The 19,372-nt window shown below is 36.0% G+C and overlaps 2 protein-coding genes and 1 long non-coding RNA gene across 7 annotated transcripts; all 3 read left to right on the forward strand.

Moving 5' to 3' along the window:
• Positions 1-1,043: 1,043 nt before the first annotated feature.
• LOC111611652 (GTPase IMAP family member 8-like) lies at positions 1,044-8,334 on the forward strand. 5 transcript variants are annotated; one of them, XM_023349122.1, is made up of 8 exons: positions 1,057-1,143; positions 1,236-1,268; positions 2,183-2,272; positions 2,597-3,316; positions 4,687-5,403; positions 5,497-5,630; positions 5,751-6,417; positions 7,278-8,334. In XM_023349122.1, the coding sequence occupies exons 1-8, from the start codon at positions 1,113-1,115 to the stop codon at positions 7,460-7,462; spliced, it is 2,577 nt and encodes an 858-aa protein (XP_023204890.1). In that variant the 5' UTR covers positions 1,057-1,112; the 3' UTR covers positions 7,463-8,334. The 5 variants fall into 5 exon arrangements, with proteins under 5 accessions (XP_023204892.1, XP_023204890.1, XP_023204891.1 ...); XM_023349123.1 differs by having other exon boundaries at positions 5,751-6,408; XM_023349125.1 differs by lacking the exon at positions 7,278-8,334 and having other exon boundaries at positions 1,058-1,143; positions 5,751-6,209; positions 6,280-6,389.
• Positions 7,281-14,784, forward strand: LOC102233465. Its single transcript, XM_023349128.1, has 7 exons — positions 7,281-7,369; positions 9,197-9,286; positions 9,619-10,338; positions 11,384-12,100; positions 12,195-12,328; positions 13,190-13,877; positions 14,094-14,784. The coding sequence occupies exons 2-7, from the start codon at positions 9,256-9,258 to the stop codon at positions 14,246-14,248; spliced, it is 2,445 nt and encodes an 814-aa protein (XP_023204896.1). The 5' UTR covers positions 7,281-7,369; positions 9,197-9,255; the 3' UTR covers positions 14,249-14,784.
• Positions 14,785-15,059: 275 nt separating this feature from the next.
• Positions 15,060-18,875, forward strand: LOC111611703. The gene is made up of 3 exons (XR_002754170.1): positions 15,060-15,114; positions 15,395-15,553; positions 18,754-18,875. It is a non-coding gene; the product is annotated as an uncharacterized LOC111611703 (long non-coding RNA).
• The last annotated feature ends 497 nt before the right edge of the window (positions 18,876-19,372 follow it).

Below are 19,372 nucleotides of genomic sequence, written 5' to 3' on the forward strand. Positions count from 1 at the left end.
GTTTTATTCAAATTCAATTGAAATGATTAAAAAATTTTACAAATTATGTATTTGTATAAATTTTCAGTTTAGGAATAGAAAGAAATAAGCCATACTATTTGCTGATAAGCATGAAAATCCTTCCAATTATGTTCTTTTTCACATTTAAACAAGATTTGTTTATCCTAAACGATTAGACACGTCTGATTTATGTAACTTCATTGAGTGACACTTTTATAAATTAAAGTATGTAGTGTAGTGTACATTTAAACCAAAAAGGAAAACCAAGGCCACATTACCACACATAGGCAGAAATCTGTAACGGGGTTTCAACTGTGCTCTCCCTGCAGGTAAAACTTAAGTTCTAACTCTTGTCTCTTCTTTGTGTCAATGTTCAGGTAATTTAGACCTAACAATTGTCTACATGAAAAGATTTTACTTCTTTAGATTGTTTACTTCAAATGTCAAATCAGTCATGCTTCAGCATTTCCTTGCAGAGATCAAATTCTCCTAATGAATAAATGTTTGTGTTGTAGTACACCCATTTGTGCAACACCCAAGTCCAGTGTTGCAGTGGTTAAGTTCAGTTAACCAAAACTCCTCAGTTTTATGCCATCACTGTCCAGCACTGGGCCCACTTAGCACACCTTATGACTGACACCAAGTAAAACAAATATTCTAGCACGAGTTCTGCTTTTATTTTCTTATTCTGCACCCTTTCTAAGTGATGTTGGGCTGCTTAATCAGTTTTTGTCATGCGTAACATAAAAGACTGGCAGAAGTCTTAAAAGTTATGGTTATGTAAGCATACAGCAGTGTGCATGTTTCAAGATAAGAGAGACAGAGGAAGGGCACAGGATCATTTACCTAAAACATTTTTTTTATTTGACCCATTGGGTTTATTTTGTGTTAATTGATAAAACTTTTTATTTGGTAATTTTCAGTTTTATTATACTATGGTTTCTTTTAGGATGTCAAAGTAGAAATGCATTTAATTTAGTCATCCAGCAGACGGCGATCCCTGACTTAACCAACTAATCATTAACCACAATAACGTCAACCTTTGCACTTTATACTTTAAGAAAAAGTGTTGTGATAACAAGCAGAAATGCCAGCAAGGTGAAGCTAATGAAATGGCTACTTCAGTTGATATTTCCAGCTCAGGTCAGTCATATTTCTTATAAAACCCTCTCTAAATGTTTTCTTCTCTCTGATTATGCATTTATAAAATCAAATTTTTTTAATCTCTGGGATAGGTTGGGAAACACTGAAGCAGATGATCAATGGAGGGAAGAATGTCTTTTACTTTTTTTTCCCAGCCTCTTCTTAAAAATGTTTGCTATGTCGTGTAATTTGGTACAAATGGTTTTGCTTGTTACTTCTGGTTGTTTCATCCTGTTTTGTTCCCTTTTACATGTATAATATGAAATTACATAAAACACGGCAGAGAAGCAACTGCTATCAATAATGATTTCTAATATTAGGGCTGTTTCTGAGTAGCAACAGTCCTGAGTCTAAAACTCTGATTTATGGTGCAAGAAAGTTCTGATGTTATCAGTGAACATTTTAACTGGGTAAACTCTAAAATTAAAAAATTATATCAGCAAACTGATGTGTGTCAAAAAAAAACAACAACAAAAAACAGACTGAGAGTTTGAATAGAAAGTAAAGCAACAACTGAGAGACAGGAGCAGCTAAATTACAATAATCTCATGACAAATAATAGATGCAATTGCCTACATGAAGAGTTTGTACTTCTTTAAATTGTCCTGTTCAAAATTTCAAATCACTATGTAATCCTTCCCTGTTTAATTAGATAGTCCAAATTCTTCTAATGAATGAATATTAATTTTAATTTTTTATTTGACCCAGTGGGTTTTATTCTGTGTTAATTGATATGAAACATATTTGCTTATTGATTTCTTAAGTTTCAATTTTATTGAAAAAAAAATTAATATTTCTGTATTTTATTTTTGTTGTTTTTTTTGTCTTTGTTTTATGTTAAGATGGCTGTTGTATATTATGGAGCATTTTGGTAAACTGCTGCTGTTTTAAATTTGCTATGCAAAGAAATTTTAGGTTTCCAGAGTAGAAATGCAATGACTCTAGTTCCCCAGCAGATGGCGATCTCTGACCATGTTTGACTTTATCAACCAACCATAAAGCACAAAGTCCAATTCTACACTCTTTAATTTTCGTTTAGTAACAGGTTTTGTGAGAACAAACAATAAGCAGAAACGTCGGCAGAGAGAATCTAACAAAATGGCTGCTTCAACTGATATTTCCAACTCAGGTCTGTGACGTTTTCATAAAACTTTCCATAAACTTTGTCCTATCTTGGATTATGCTTTTATAAACTTTCATTATAGTGTCTGAATTTGTTGAATTCAAAGACTTTGACTTTATACAAGAGATGAGAGTTGGACAAAATGTCTCCCTCTGCTTTTCTAGTTATTTTTGTTTTAAGTTTATTTTAAATGTAATTGTGTGAGTAAATGTTATTGATATTTACTTTATTAGAAAAGATTTCCAATAAGAATAAACAGTTGACCTAGAAAGTATATTCTGTGCTGGTATAAACAAAGCAGGTATATCAACTTGTTATCTTCACTTACAGCACAAAGTCACCTTGATACAGAGTTGAGGATTGTGTTGATTGGAGGAAGATATGACGACCTTGTCAGTGCTAAAAGCTCTGCTGGAAATATCATTCTGGGTCAAAATGTTTTTAACACCAGCAGAAGAACAGCTCAGAGTGAAGCGAGGCAGCAGGAAGTGTTCGGCAGACGAGTCACAGTGGTTGATACTCCAGGATGGTGGTGGCTTTGGCCTAGAGAAGAAACTCCAAAACTGGATCAGATAGAAATCCAGAACAGTGTCCATCTGTGTCCACCAGGACCTCATGTCTTTCTTCTGGTCATTCCTACTGGTTTATATTTACATCAGAAAGTCAAATCATCACTAAAGCAGCACCTGAAGCTTTTCAATACAGATGTTTTCAGTCATACCATCGTGCTGTTCACTGCAGTTGATCCATGTAGTGATGAAGACATGGAATCTAAAATCAGAAGAAGACCAGACCTGCAGTGGATTCTTCAACAATGTGGAAACAGAAAACATTTTCTCAACATCAGTAACAAAGAAGATAGAGATCAAGTAAAGAAGCTTTTAGGGAAAATTGAGACCTTGATTACAATCAATGGAGGCAGACACTGTTCTGTTGACAGAAGTCAAGGAGAAGCTCTGAGAAAAGAAATGACAGATTTGACTGAAAGAGCCTCAAAAAGGTTTGATCAAGTCCAGAAACAAAGAAAGAAACTGAAGCTACAGATTGAAGGTAGGTTACAACTTTCTTTATTTCTAATAAGCTACAGTATTCCTTATCTTGTAGATGTTTGTGAGTAATTGCATCAAGTCAACCAGAGTTTATCAGCTAAAACTTAAAATTTTGCTAGTAAGGTTAGAGCGCTATTAAACCACTGACATTACTAAACTATACACTAGATACATACGAACTACTAAGTTTGATCCCCTCAGTTGTACTATAACTTTTAGTGATTTTGTGTGTTCTTAGCAACACTGTGAAAAAAACAAAACAAACAAATAAATACACTTAAATTATAGTAAAATACCAGCTGTGGTTGCCAGAATTGAACCGTATTTACACACCAGCAGGAATTTTACCGTAAATTAGAGACTTTTTTTTTCTTACAGTTCACTAAGGAGAGGTGTCACTAAAGGAAAGAAGACAATAAATCACTCAGTTGAACTGTGAAAAATATTTCCCCTCACTTCTGAGGTAATGAATCTGAGTGAAGAGATCAAACTAAATCTCTTTCTTAAGATGACATTAAATGGCACAGAAATGCAACAAATTGTTCACTTGGACCAATCTAATTTTTACCTTCAAAGTTTTACTTGAACAATAAGTTAAAAATTAATCTTCAGCAGAACTGAGATACAATCAGAGTTTTAATTTGCTAGATCAGGAGTTTGTAACCTGCAGCTCCAGAGTCACAAGAGGCTTCTTGGTTCTGTGCCTCACTTAATATGAATATTAATATAATATTCATACTAAACATTGTTTAGTATGAATATTAACAACAAATTAGAGTATTGAGTTTTGTATTTTCTGTTTGCTTCATTGTTTTTGTCCCGTGCTTCCATGCAAACATAAATTTGATCTAGAACCGGAGTCACTGGTGATCTATGTTGGAGAAAGTAAATGTTTCAAGATTCACATCTTCTTTGTTGAGGTTCCTTTTTTGGAAAATATTTGACTATAATGTCCAATCAAACTTAAGATGCAAAATCATTTTATTGTCTCTTGGTAAAACACAACCAAAACTTTATGTTTCTTTTCAGATAAAAGTTTCAGAAACAGAAAATCAACATAGAGCTAGAGAAATTAGATCAAGTACTGTGTAAAAAAAATCTCTTTTGGTTTTTTTTTTTATTAAACAGTTCACTGGGACATCTAAAGTAAAATAGCACACAAGAGTTACTTAAAATGATCAAAATAATAGACTCACCTCCTGAATATTTTGGGCTTTTCTCTTTTTACTACCAATAATTAGCAGCATTGCAATTTTTTATTTGCCCATGTTATGTATTATCAACCATATTTCAAAAAAAGCAAAATTTTCTATATTGAGTTAAAAAAATTACATGTCGTTTTTTGTTTGTTCATTTGTTTTGATGGTTTAGGTGGGAAAGTTCCTCCAAATGATTTAAGAATAGTGATGATTGGAGGATCATTTGCTTGCAAAAGCTCAACAGGAAACACCATTCTAGGAAAAAAGATGTTTAATGTTAATGAAAACGTTGACAGAACAACCAACAGTGAAATCAGCCACAGTGTGGTTGAAGGAAGGCGGCTCACAGTGGTCGATTCTCCTGGATGGTTCTACATCAACACCCTTCAGGAAACCAGTGAGATGGATAAACTGGAAATAGAGAACAGTGTGAATCTGTGTCCTCCAGGACCACATGCTGTGCTGCTGATTATTCCTCTGATAATCAACATTGATGAATCATATCTGAGATCTGTCCAGGAACACATGAGTCTGTTTAGAGAAGAAATCTGGAAACACACACTTGTTCTGTTTACCTATGGAGACTGGCTAGGAGTGAAGACTGTGGAGGAGCACATAGAGAGTGATGAAGGTCTGCAGTGGATAGTGAACAAGTGTGAGAACAGGTATCATGTCCTGAACAACAAGGACCACAGTGATAAGACTCAGGTAAAGGAACTACTGGAGAAGATTGAAGAGATGTGGGCAGGAAATGAAAAGTCTTACTATGAAGTGGAGCTGGACCGAGCAGCACAGCTAGAAACCAAGAGAGAGACTGGAGACAAGATGGTCAAAAGGTTGAAGAAGATCAATGAGAGACAGACAAGAGTCCTGAAAGAACTGTTTGAAGGTAGGCAATAAATATGACATATTTTCTAATGTAGTCATGTAATATGAATGTTTTAGTTTTAAAACAATACTGTATTTCTTGTTTGATTTATAGGTGAGAGACATCCAATCACTGACATCGGGATTGTTCTTGTTGGTCAGAAATGTTCAGGAAAAAGTGAAGCTGGAAACATGATTCTGTTCAATGAAAATTTTAGAATAACATTTGATAGAGCTTGGTTGAAAAAGGTAATGCATCATGCTGACTAAAAAAAAAAGAAAAAATCATAGAGTCTTACACCCAGACATTAAGTGTCTAGTGAGTAAATTACATCTATTTTATCTTTTCTTTGATTTTTATCATTTCAGAACCAACAAGATCAGAGAGAAACTTCAACATGTGTAAAACACGAAGGAAACTTTGATGGAGTAAAAGTCTCAGTTGTTGAAACACCAGGCTGGTTCTCAGACCCAACACCACCTGACTGGATCAAAGATGAAGTTCTCCACAGTGTCTCCATGTGTTCTCCTGGACCTCATGTTTTTCTCCTGCTTGTTCCCATCCACAGATCTTTCACAGAGAAAGATCTCAAAGCTCTGGTGGAGATCTTGAAGCCATTAACAGAGAGAGTGTGGAGACACTGCATGGTGCTGTTTACCTGGGGAGGCTGGATCAATGATCTCCCTGTAGAGAATCACATCGTCAGAGAAGGAAAGGAGCTCCAGGAGCTTCTGGAGAAATGTGACAACAGATACCATGTTATAAACCCTAAGAGATCTGATTGTTCTGTTCAAGTCAAAGAGCTTTTCCAAAAGATTATTAACATGGTAAAACAAAACAAAGAATGCTTCACAATTAAAGGCAAAGATCATAAACTTCAGATTTTTCCTTTTCAAGCAAAACAGATAGAAAATGAGTGGAGCAGGAGAGAACAGGAGCTGATAAAGCGAATGATGAAAGCTTTATCAATGGAACCAGAAGAACAAACAATGCTTCATGTGAGAACAGCAGAGAGCAAAGAAGAAGGTCCTGACAGTAAGTTTCATGTACTGTATTTTTCAGACTATAAGGCGCACCGGATTATAAGATGCAGTATCAGTGAATGGAACTATTTTCATATTTAAGACGCACCGGATTATAAGGCGCTTAAAGCAAAACAAAATGCGGTAGTCGGATAGGTCAGACGTTATTCAAATCATTAACAATAACTGTCAATATTACACAAAAAGTACACTCACTTTTTCAATCATTCATCTTCTACGAATCCATCAAATTCCTCGTCTTAGGTGTCGGAATTTACCAGTTGGGGGCGATAGTGGCATCAAGCAAGCCCGGATCCCTCTCGTCATCATCTGATTCAGTCTCATTGCTGTTGGAAACTCTTCTTCGTCTTCTTTACTTGACGCAGGTCATCTTCTTGTTTCCTCCACTTCCGTACCATTGATTCATTAATGTTAAATTGTTTCGCAGCTGCTCTATTCCCATGTTGTACTGCGTGACTGATGGCCTTGAGTTTGAAATCCGCGTCGTAAGCATGTCTCTTAACAGGTGCCATTTTTCATATCAGGAAAAGTGGTTCGCCACCCCAAAACAAATCTGTCTAGACAGCATAGAAAGCTGACTCCACAAAGGTTTCTGACCAGCAGCGATTATGCTTTGACAATCAAGGGGAGTGGCTTCGTCGCTTACCAAAGTCGTAATAAAACATACTGTACACTGTTCATACATAAGGCGCACCAGAATATAAGGCGCATTGTCGATTTTTTTTGCAAATATAGGGATTTAATGTGCGCCTTATAGTCTGAAAAATACGGTAATAATGATTTAATGTTGAGTTTACAGTCTTTGTTACATGCTTTCTTCTCTTGAATAAAACACTTCAATGTCTGTTCCAGTGAGTGGAGATCTTGCCTCAGAATATGGGAGCATTTCAGAGAACAGGAGACGACGAGCGCATGACCACGTGGCTGAATGGCTGACTAGCAGAGTGAGAGAGTCAGAGATCAGCTCTGGGATCAGCAGCATTTCTTCCTCAGACACGTACATGGAAAACTTAGAGGAAAATTTTGAAATCGATTAAAGTCAACATTCAAATTTAGCAAAAGAACAAAGCACTAACTTATCTCATGAGTTTCAAAAACTCACCAAACATTTAAATAAGTGTTTATAGCTACTAAGAAAAAAAGATGGATACTGACTCTAAAAGAGTAGTATTCAAAAAGTTTTTAACATTTTTTCTAATATATAAACATTTTAGATATTTCAATAAATATTAACACTTAAATATTTTAATTAGTTTTCATCATGCTTGCGTATATAAATCTCATCCAACCTTCTTGTACATTATTAATTTTGTTTAAAGGTTTGTTTTGTTTTACTAAACCAGCATTGGGGAGGAAATGTAAGGAATAGTTGATAAACAGTAAAATTATTACTCATTCATTAATGCATGGACTCCATGCTGTATACCTTGATTTTATGGTTTGCACCTTCCATTAGATTTTCATGTAACCTACTAGAAGATATATATGCAACTTTCATCCTGATGTGTTCTGCAAAGCTTGATGATTAAAGTTTAAAAAGTTTAGTAGATTTAAATATCAGATCATTAAAGGTTTAAGTGAAATATTATTTTAAGACAAAGTAGAAGGAGGAACTGGTTCTGAGATTAGCTTTAGAGCCACAATGTTTCCATCTGCTTGAGTTCTTCTAACAAAGAATTTTTCAGGTTTGGACACTTTTAAGCCTTAATTTAATTGTTTTAAATCACTCCTTGTTAATATGACCAGTGATAACATAAGCATGTAAGGAACAAATGAGATATCAAGAATCATCTTTGGTTTGATACAAATTCTTAAAACTGAAATTAAATTCGCTAATTATTTGAATGTTTGTTCTTAGTGAACTATAAATTATATACTAACAAGATGAAATAAACTGTCATGATCTGTGTTTTTCTGTGTATTTATTTCGAGTTTTTTGTGTCCTGTTCTCCCCTCGATTAGTTGTTTCTCATTTCCCTAATTATCTCCTGTGCATTTAGTGTCACCTGTGTGTCTGTGTCTTTGTCGGGTCCTCGTCTCATTTGGCGTTTAGTCTGTAGTCTGTTTGCCCAGTCCGTCATCTCGTCCGTTGTTTAACTGTTGCTACCGGCGTCGAGGCCTGGCTTCGGCTCGGCCGTGCTGCCCGTTGTATTGGACCATGTTGGACTGTGTTGTTCTGGACACTATTCATTAAAATCCTTCATTTATCGCATCCTGGGTCTGCCTCACCACCTCTACACCGCACTTTATGACATAAACATCCTGAAAGTCAAGTACTGACAATATCAATGTGTGTTTTTGAAGCGCAACAACAACCAAAACCCCTCTTACGTAACTTCAGATTACTAAAGCATCATACAGATGAAGACCAGGCCTTTGACAACATTTGAGTGACAGACGCCGCTAAAATATTGTAAACGTGTTCTATATTTTAGATCTTTATTTCCTTTAAAAACAAAAGTATTTAATGCTGCTATAAACTGAGCTCTTTCAAGTTTTTGCTGTCTCCTAATTATGAGCTGAGATCTTATTAGACAAAGCAAATGCTTTAAAATGAGTAAATTTTGATTGTGCCTTGGACTTGGCAAATTTTATTCAGTTTTTATGTATAAATGTATTAGTTAATTTTTCTAAACTGAGCAGCTTAATTGGAATTTCTTTAATCCTGAAAAGCACAACAGACCTGCAGTTGTCCTTGTTGTCCAGCAGGTGTCGGTTTCTGACTGTGTTTACCAACACAACAATCATCTCTTCAATTTGCTTTCGTTTAGGAACAAGTTTAGTGAGAACCAACAACAAGCATAAATGTCAGCAGTGTGACGCTAAAGAGATGTCTGCTTCAGGAGTTATATCCAACCCAGGTTAGTGAACTTCCATAAAACTCTCCCTCAGAGCTTTTTCCATTTTGGATTAAACTTTTATCAACTGTAGTTTTACTGGCTGAATATATTGAATTCAGAGATTTGATTTCACTGAGCAGATGGGAGTTGGACAAAATGGCTCCCTTTGCTTTTCTAGATTTTCTTATGTTGGGATTTTAATTTTGTCAAGCTACTTATATTTATTTAATTTCAACATTATTCCTATGGATTACATTACAAAAGGATTTCATATTCTGAGATGGCTTACACAAAAAACATTTGTAAACATTTGGAATTATTGTATGCCAATAATGCCTCACCTCTCCTTACAGTACAAAGCCATCCTGCTGCAGACTTGAGAATTGTGTTGGTTGGAGGAAGATATGGTAGAATTCCCAGTGGTGAAAGCTCAGCAGGAAACATCATTCTGGATCAAAATGTTTTTGACGCCAGCAGAAGAACAGCTCAGAGTGAAGCGAGGCAGCAGGAAGTGTTCGGCAGACGAGTCACAGTGGTTGATACTCCAGGATGGTGGTGGCTTTGGCCTAAAGAAGACACTCCAAAACTGGATCAGATAGAAATCCAGAACAGTGTCCATCTGTGTCCACCAGGACCTCATGTCTTTCTTCTGCTCATTCCTATCAGCTTACATTTATCTCAGCGTGTCAAAGCATCACTACAGCAGCACTTGGAGCTTTTCAATACAAATGTTTTCAATCACACCATCGTGCTGTTCACTGGCGTTGATCCATGTAGTGATGAAAAGATAGAATCTAAAATCAGAAGAAATTCAGTCCTGCAGTGGATTCTTCAACAATGTGGAAACAGAAAACATTTTCTCAACATCAGTGACAAAGAAGATAGAGATCAAGTAAAGAAGCTTTTACAGAAAATTGAGACCTTGATTACAATCAATGGAAGCAGACACTGTTCTGTTGACAGAAGTCAAGGAGAAGCTCTGAGAAAAGAAATGACAGATTTGACTGAAAGAGCCTCAAAAAGGTTTGATCAAGTCCAGAAACAAAGAAAAAAACTCAATACACTAATTTCAGGTAGGTTACAAGCGTATTTTTCATATATAAATAAACGGTCACAGTTCTCTTTGTTACAGGAAATAATGTTTCAGGATTCACATCTTCTATGAGAACAGCTCATGTAACCCTCCATTTGTTGAATTTTCGCTTTTTGAAAATGTGTCATTAAAGTGATTAGAAGAAGTTCATATTTGTTTCCAGCAGTTAACATATTTTGGTTTTAATTCGTTGTGGTTTTTCTGTTTTATCTTATGCTTCAGGTGCATTTAAATTGCTACAAAGGACTTTTTTTGTGTTGCACTGCTCTTATTGTGAGGTTTGTGTATGAGGATGCGAGACCTGCTATGAAAAGAACACAGTAAATACTTTATAGAGCTATCTGCACCAACCTGGTCAGTTTGCTGCAAGCTGTGTTAGACTGCACAAACCTTTAAAATTATTCTCCAAGAACCTCCAAAGAGGCAGCCAGTCAGAAATTTTCAGTGCGTACAATAAACCAAAGCAAAGCGCCCATCTTTGCTTTAGGTAAAGATGGGTCCAAAGCAATGTGTTGTCATTTCAGAAAATGTTTTACTATTTTTTTAGAAGAAAACAAACCTCCAATAAGACTAAGATACATTATAAAGAAAGAACAATTTAATTATACTACTAAATCTTGACTCCTGGTAAAACACAACCAGAAGACTGAGTTTCTTTCCAGGGAAAATATTCAGAAACAGAAAGTCAACGTAGAGATAGACAAACCAGTCCCACATAAAATATTATGGTCATTTTCTTTCACAAAATCTTTTAACGGTTCACTGGCAGGTGTAAAGTAAAAATAAGACACAACTGTCACTTACTGTATAGTTACATAAATCATGCTGTTCACGCAATAGATTCACCACCTGAATATTTGTTTGGCCTTTCTCTTACAACCATCAGTGATTACAATTGGTTTAAGGTTGTTGGATCATTTCATTTCCTGTGTTATCGACCTTGCTCTCAATAAACCTGAGTTGCAAACTTGTTTTAAATTGAGAAAACTACATAATTTCTTGATTTCTCTATTTTGTTTGTTTAGATGGAAAAGTCCTTCCAGGGCATTTAAGAATAGTGATGATTGGAGCGTCATGTGCTGGTAAAAGCTCAACAGTAAACACCATCCTGAGAAAAAATTACTTTGCTGTTACTGAAAGTAGTAGGAGAACAACCCATTGTGAAATCAACCATAGTGTGGTTGAAGGAAGGCGGCTCACAGTGGTCGATTCTCCTGGATGGTTCTACATCAACACCCTTCAGGAAACCAGTGAGATGGATAAACTGGAAATAGAGAACAGTGTGAATCTGTGTCCTCCAGGACTCAATGCTGTGCTGCTGGTTATTGATCTGATAACTGTCATGAATTCATTATATCTGAGATCTGTTCAGGAACACATGAGTCTGTTTAGAGAAGAAATCTGGAAACACACACTTGTTCTGTTTACCTATGGAGACTGGCTAGGAGTGAAGACTGTAGAGGAGCGCATAGAGAGTGAGGAAGGTCTGCAGTGGATAGTGAACAAATGTGGGAACAGGTATCATGTCCTGAACAACAAGGACCACAGTGATAAGACTCAGGTAAAGGAACTACTGGAGAAGATTGAAGAGATGTGGGCAGGAAATGAAAATCCTTATTATGAAGTGGAGCTGGACCGAGCAGCACAGCTAGAAACCAAGAGAGAGACTGGAGACAAGATGGCCAAAAGGTTGAAGAAGATCAATGAGAGAAAGACAAGAGTCCTGAAAGAACTGTTTGAAGGTAGGCAATAAATAAGGCATGTTTTATGATAAAGTCACAAAATATATCTGTTTTAATATTTAAACCATTGCTGTAATTTTTGTTTGTTTTACAGATGAAAGACAGCAAGTCAATGAAATCAATATTATTCTTGTTGGCCAGAAATGCTCAGGAAAAAGTGAAGCTGGAAATCTGGTTCTTTTCAACAAGAGCTTCAATATAAACTTTGAGAGAGCTTGGTTGAAAAAGGTAACACAACATGCAAGCCAAAACATTTGACACCGTCTATATATGCTCATGTTCTCACTAAAACCAGGAATGTAGGGCTCATCACCTCTCTAAAGTCCTTACATTGGCTCCCTGCAGCTCTGAGAATAGATTTTAAAATACTGCTGTTACTTTATAAATCACTGAATGGCTTAGCACCACAATACATTAAAGATCTGCTGTTTCTGTATATATATATATATATATATATATATATATATATATATATATATATATATATATATATATATATATATATATATATACAAAAATAAGAAAAACACAAGTTTTTTTTATTTTCATCAGAATGGTGGAAACAGATTTCCATTGTGTTTCTTCATATACACTTTTAAATGTGACGCACCGGCAATGACCGCAAATGACAAACCTGACGAAGTCATTCTTGTTGTCTCATTGGGGGTTAATTTTTGCTTCAAACAATTATCTGATGGGAAGCTAGAAAAGACTATTATTTTGTGCCAGCTGTGCAAAATGAGTTGGCCTATCACAGAAGCTATTCAAGCCTAAAATACCATCAACATGTTGCAGCAAGCATGGACGTCCTGAGGCAAAGCTGATGCAGTGTCCAAATTTAAAGAATTATTATCAAACAAATTACAAGAATAATCAGCGGTTCCTGAAACACTTGGTATAATATTGTTGCACTTTGTATCAATATTATGGTTGAATGACCTAAATAATATTAAAAATAACAAATATTCTCATTGGTCTAATATGTCTGTTGAGTCCAAAAATGCAAAAAAAGGCAATTAATTGATTACAGACGTTCAATTTTTTAATGTGTCTCAATCTATATTGTTTGTTTGCTTTATATAATTTCAGAACCAACAAGATCAGAGAGAAACTTCAACATGTGTAAAACACGAAGGAAACTTTGATGGAGTAAAAGTCTCAGTTGTTGAAACACCAGGCTGGTTCTCAGACCCAACACCACCTGACTGGATCAAAGATGAAGTTCTCCACAGTGTCTCCATGTGTTCTCCTGGACCTCATGTTTTTCTCCTGCTTGTTCCCATCCACAGATCTTTCACAGAGAAAGATCTCAAAGCTCTGGTGGAGATCTTGAAGCCATTAACAGAGAGAGTGTGGAGACACTGCATGGTGCTGTTTACCTGGGGACACTGGCTCAATGATCTCCCTGTAGAGAATTACATCGTCAGAGAGGGAAAGGAGCTCCAGGAGCTTCTGGAGAAATGTGGGAACAGATACCATGTTCTAAACCCCAAACATTCTGATGATCTGGTGCAGTTGAAAGAGCTGTTTCAAAAAATGTTTGTCATGGTGAAACAGAACAAGGTATGGTTCACAACGAAACATAATAAAAGAGAATGTTCAGATTCTGAATCTACCGCGGCAAAAACACAACGCATGCTGACAGAAGACGAGTGGAACAAACGAGAGCAGAACCTGATAGAGAAAATGTTGAAGGCTTTGTCAAATGAACCAGAACAACCAACGGTACCTTTTACAAAAACATCAAGTAGCATGGACGAGGGCTACATTCCAGCCAGTAAGTATAATTTAATCAAATTGAAACTTTGTGCTCCTAAATAATCTCATGGATTTTACTGCATGCTGTTTATATAGAAAGAAGTTGATGTAGCAGAGAACCAAGCACATTGTGAATGCCAGATATTGCTAGACTAAATAAACACAATATAAATAATCAGGCAGATACACTGAAATCTCATAAAATATGGAACTAAAGTTTCCTCTTTTGTTTCAGTGAGTGAAGATAAGGACTCAGACTGTGGGAGAATTGTAAAGTTTGGGAATCTACGACTATATTACCAAGTTGCTGAATGGCTGCAGCACAATGCAAGACTAGCTGAGATCAGCTCGGGGAAAAAGGTTCTGGTCTGCTCTGGTGATGCAGAGTAAAACTCTTCTCTAATGGAGAGAGTTTACTTTTAAAATGATTCTGGAAAGTTGTTTTTTTTATTAGTATTTTTATAGTTCTTTGCTACTCTCAAATGTTGACAATAAATCAAATCACTATCACATCCTTTTTTTCCAAAAAAGACATTAAAGAAACAAGTTTTATTGCATTTAATTTTTTTATGTCATTTGAATGAGCCTTGTCAATATTTAAAGCTTAAGACACTTATTCTTTTTCTTATAAAAGCACTATGGAAAAATGAAACAAAAGCATAATTAGATTTAGAATTAGATACTTTTAGGAAATCATTTGATTAAGAAAATATATAAAGTTTTTAGATTTATTCTTTGTTCACTCTTTAAGGTTGCTAACAAACATGTCAAATGGTATTTGTCTGTTCTCTCTAGAGCAACCACCATTCTGCTCCTAAAAAGTAATGTATCTACAGTAACACTATTTTCTACTGTTTTAAATATAAAACATGAATAAAAACATTTTAATTTTTATTTTTAGTGTAGTATGTAAAATTAGAATGACAATAAAAAATGACATTGGCCTATTACCTTACAACACAAAGTCTCTTGTTTTGTTTTGGGGGCGGGGGGTTGTTAGAAAATTTTATTTTCTAACTATTTATATTTAGCAAAAAACAAGCTTTTATAATAAACGTTTGGCAATAGGGACATTTTGAGATACTTTTTCTATTTGTCCAGAAGATGGCACACTTTTTCTTTTTCACTGGGTTAGACTGACCCCGCCTTATGAGGTCTAGTAGTTTTAACTTTCATTTCAACACAAAATAAGAGAAAAACCCCTGAAAGCTGTTGACTTCAAGCTATGGCTGATAAAACAGATGCTTCTATTGCTGGTTAGTAACACTTTATAAAACGGTTTGCACTTGATATTATTCTGATGTTATATGCTATGTAATGTATAGCTGTTGTAGGTCTGAATAATATAATTTTATATATTTAGCACTTATTTGAAACTGGCACTTTATTCACAAAAATTTCCACTATACTACTGGTAGTTTCTTGACTGTGTGTGGATTGTTATTGATCAATTTAGGGATTACGTTTTGAAATGAAAAGCAAAGTATTTTTGACTGTGAACACTGTATTTAAGTTATGTCTAATTTCCTTTGACAGGGAAAGGCCAGAGCAACAATGCTTCAGAGCTGAGGATTGTGTTGATAGGAGGAAGAGAATTAAATGGAATCTGCAGTGGCAGAAGCTCAGCTGCCTTGAGGCACTTTACAAAATAAAAATCCTGCTTGTACTCTACATTGAGCCAGACCAACTTAAGTGGTAAAATTTATTTTTTAAAAGATCTAGTTTAGCTTAGGTTCTTCATTTTTATTACTCTAAATAAAATTAAAATAACATTCTAGTTGTTGCAACTTTCAGCTGCTCAATTAATTTGAGGAAAGTGATTACCGGAAGCTATTTAAGTTACCAAACATAATACAAAAAAAAATCTTACTTCTTATATCAATTTAAAACCATGGCAGATACCATGTCAATGTGTGTGGTGACAGAGAATTTATTATATTCTCGATATTACACTTATATTACATATATTTACATACATACTACTACCCCTTTAAACAAACTTATATGAATACATATCCTTACTTCAGTCAATAACTTAACCTTCATGACAGGAATTGAATCCTTACATTAACTAATATATTAGCTAAAAAAAAAATTAAATTTGTGTTAATGTGTCAAATATTTATGCGCACTATATAGTGCAAGTAAAAATGCAAAGTAAAACAAATGAATTTCTATTTCTCTTGTTGCACTACACTGCCCTCTTGTGTACAAAAAGTCTAACTACTTGTCGTGGAAAAAAAAACTATTTCCAAGCACTGTTCAGGTAAAATCACTCAATCAGGTTTATCCATGAATTGTGCACAACACAGAGAGCTCACAGGACAGTCAATAATGAAGTAAGTCTGAAACGGAAAGCTCTGCCAGGCAGAGACAACACATGGGTTTTGTACCAAGTGATAAGGGATCCAAAGCATGGGAATCAGACTGGTTCCCATGCAGCTGGGAAAACAACGTCCAACCCTGTGCATGTAACCCAAACAGCTTTAACTTGGTGGGAATATACAGAACTTAGAATAAACATATAGCAATACAACTAGCAGGTGTGACCTAACTGTAATTTTCCACATCACTACTAAAGAAAGTTAAACTGAAAAAATACAATTCTTTTTATGCAATATGACATCTAATGCTATTTTGTGAGTCTCGCTCATTCAATTTACTTCATCAAAGAAAATGATATATCTTCTGAAAATAATTTTGTTTATTGTGATGTGATATTAAATAATAAACTCAGGATTTGAGCTTGTCTGGGTTTTTTTTTATAAAGAACTTATTGATGAAGTCATGTCATATTTGTCAATAAAGTTTTTGATAAGTATTTAATTGTTTTTAACTACAAGATATAAAGGCACTCTTTTGGAAATATGTAACACTACAACCCCTGGCAAAAAGTATGGAATCACCAGTCTTGGATGAGCACTCATTCAGACATTTCATGCTGTAAAACAAACTCAGATCAAAAACATGATACAATATTAAGGTCGTTCCAAAGTGCAACTCGTTGGCCTTCAGGAACACTCAAAGAAATGAAGAGAAAACATTGTGGAAGTCAGTGAATGATACTTTAATTGACCAAACACAGGGAAATAAATATGGAATCACTCAATTCTGAGGAAAAAAGTATGGAATCATGAAAAACGCATAAACAAAAGACCATTCAAAATACATCACTAGTATTTAGTTGCACCACCTTTGGCTTTTATAACAGCTTTCAGTCTGTGAGGCATGGACTTGATGAGTGACAAACAGTATTCTGCATCAATTTGGTGCCAACTCTCTTTGATAGCAGTTGCCAGATCAGCTTTGCTGGTTGGACCCTTCTTGTGGACCATTTTTTTCAATCTCCACCACAGGTTTTCAATTGGGTTGAGATCTGGACTATTTGCAGGCCATGACATCGACTGAATGTGTCTTTCTTCAAGGAATGCCTTCACTGTTTTTGCCCGATGGCACGATGCATTGTCATCTTGGAAAATTATTTCATCATCACCAAACATCTGTTCAATTGAAGGGATGAGAAAACTGTCCAAAATGTCAATGTAAACTTGTGCATTGATAGAAGAATTAACCACAGTCATCTCCCCAGTGCCTTTGCCTGACATGCAGCCCCATATCATCAAGGACTGTGGAAATTTGGTTGTTTTCTTCAGGCAGGCCTCTTCATAAATCTCACTGGAACGGCACCAAACAAAAGTTCCAGCATCATCACCTTGTCCAATGCAGATTCTTGACTCATCACTGAAGACAACTTTCATCCAGTCATCCACAGTCCATGATTGCCTCTCCTTAGCCCATTGGAGTCTCGTTCTTTTATGTTTAGGTGTCAATGCTGGTTTTCGTTTAGCTTTCCTGTATTGAAATCCCATCTCCTTTAGGCGATTTCTTACGGTTCGGTCACATACATTGACTCCAACTTCCTCCCATTTATGCTTCATCTGTTTAGTTGTACTTTTTCGGTTTTCAAGACAAATGGCCTTAAGTTGTTTGTCTTGACGCTTTGATGTCTTTCTTGGTCTACCAGTACGCTTGGCTTTAACAACCATTCCATGCTGTTTGTATTTGGTCCATATCTTGGATACAGCTGACTGTGAACAGCCCACATCTTTAGCAACCATGCGTGAAGGGTTACCTTCCTCAAGAAGTTTCACAATCCTCTCTTTTGTTTCAAGGGACATTTCTCTTGTTGGAGCCATGGTTCTCACCACTCCACTTCGTCCAGCAGCCCTCCAAGGTGTCATGACTGCAGGTGTTTTGAACTGCACACTAACGGGCACATCTAATCTGGGGCAGGTGTCCATTTAGGGAAAGGAAATAGACTGGGTGTGTCCTTTTTTTTCTACCTCCAATTTGAGTGATTCCACACTTTTTTCCTCAGAATTGAGTGATTCCATATTTATTTCCCTGTGCTTGGTCAATAAAAGTATCATTCACTGACTCCCACAATAGTTTCTCTTCATTTCTTTGAGTGTTCCTGAAAGCCAACAAGTTGCACTTTGGAACGACCTTAATATTGTATCATGTTTTTGATCTGAGTTTGTTTTACAGCATGAAATGTCTGAATGAGTGCTCATCCAAGACTGGTGATTCCATACTTTTTGCCAGGGGTTGTATATGTTATGAATAGAGTTTTGTCAGGATCTGCGGCTTCGGCAGTTCCTCTGGTTTCCTTCTAGGTGGCGTTCGAGAGCTTGCTGGCGTATTCACACACCCTCTCCACAGGTGTGTTTCGGCACACCTGTGGATCATCAGCGGCAGCATATTAGGAGCGGGTTCCCAGCACTTCGTCGCCAGAGTGTTGTCGCCTTTGTGGTACATCTGGTCCTGAGATCTCTAGAAAGATATCCAGTCTGTTTCGCACGCTTACCTGTCCTGTACCTTTTTGTGATTCCTAGGCTCCTGTTGTCTGGACACTCCATGCGATGTACGGGATTTGCAGTTTCATCCGCTGAGCTCCCTGACGAGTTACGCCCACCTACCAGCTGTTCGATCACACTGATCCGCTCCTGATCAGACGCTCCAGACGCCAATTGTCTTTGTAAATAAATCTTTAATCTGATCTCCTGAGAGTGTCTTTGCATGTGGGTTCGGAGAGTTCAAAACAACATGACAGAGTTTTACTTTGTAAAGTAAGTAACAGAAAAACAATTCACAATATACGAATTTCTTAGATTTATCTGTATGTAGGCTGCATGATGATATACTGTATATATAGAGTTAAGTACTTAAAGTAAAAAAAAAAGGGTTTTTAAAAAAAAATATGGTCAAATCAATACATAGAAAGTTCATCTGTCCTCAATACTACAGAAAACCAGCAGGGTTTGGCAAGTTTATAGAGTACAAAATAAGCCCCTGAACAATAATAAATGTTGTATGTGAGTCAGTGTCTGACTTCTAGACAGAAATTTGCTTTTATTCAGCGTTTTCTTTTCTTCTTTGCAGCAACAGCAGCTTGCTCAGTATGTGTGCATTTAACACAGGAAGTCACAGTGAGCATTTGAGTATTTTTTTTAA

This window comes from Xiphophorus maculatus, chromosome 16 (genome assembly GCF_002775205.1).
Source record: "Xiphophorus maculatus strain JP 163 A chromosome 16, X_maculatus-5.0-male, whole genome shotgun sequence".
Lineage (NCBI taxonomy): Eukaryota > Metazoa > Chordata > Actinopteri > Cyprinodontiformes > Poeciliidae > Xiphophorus > Xiphophorus maculatus.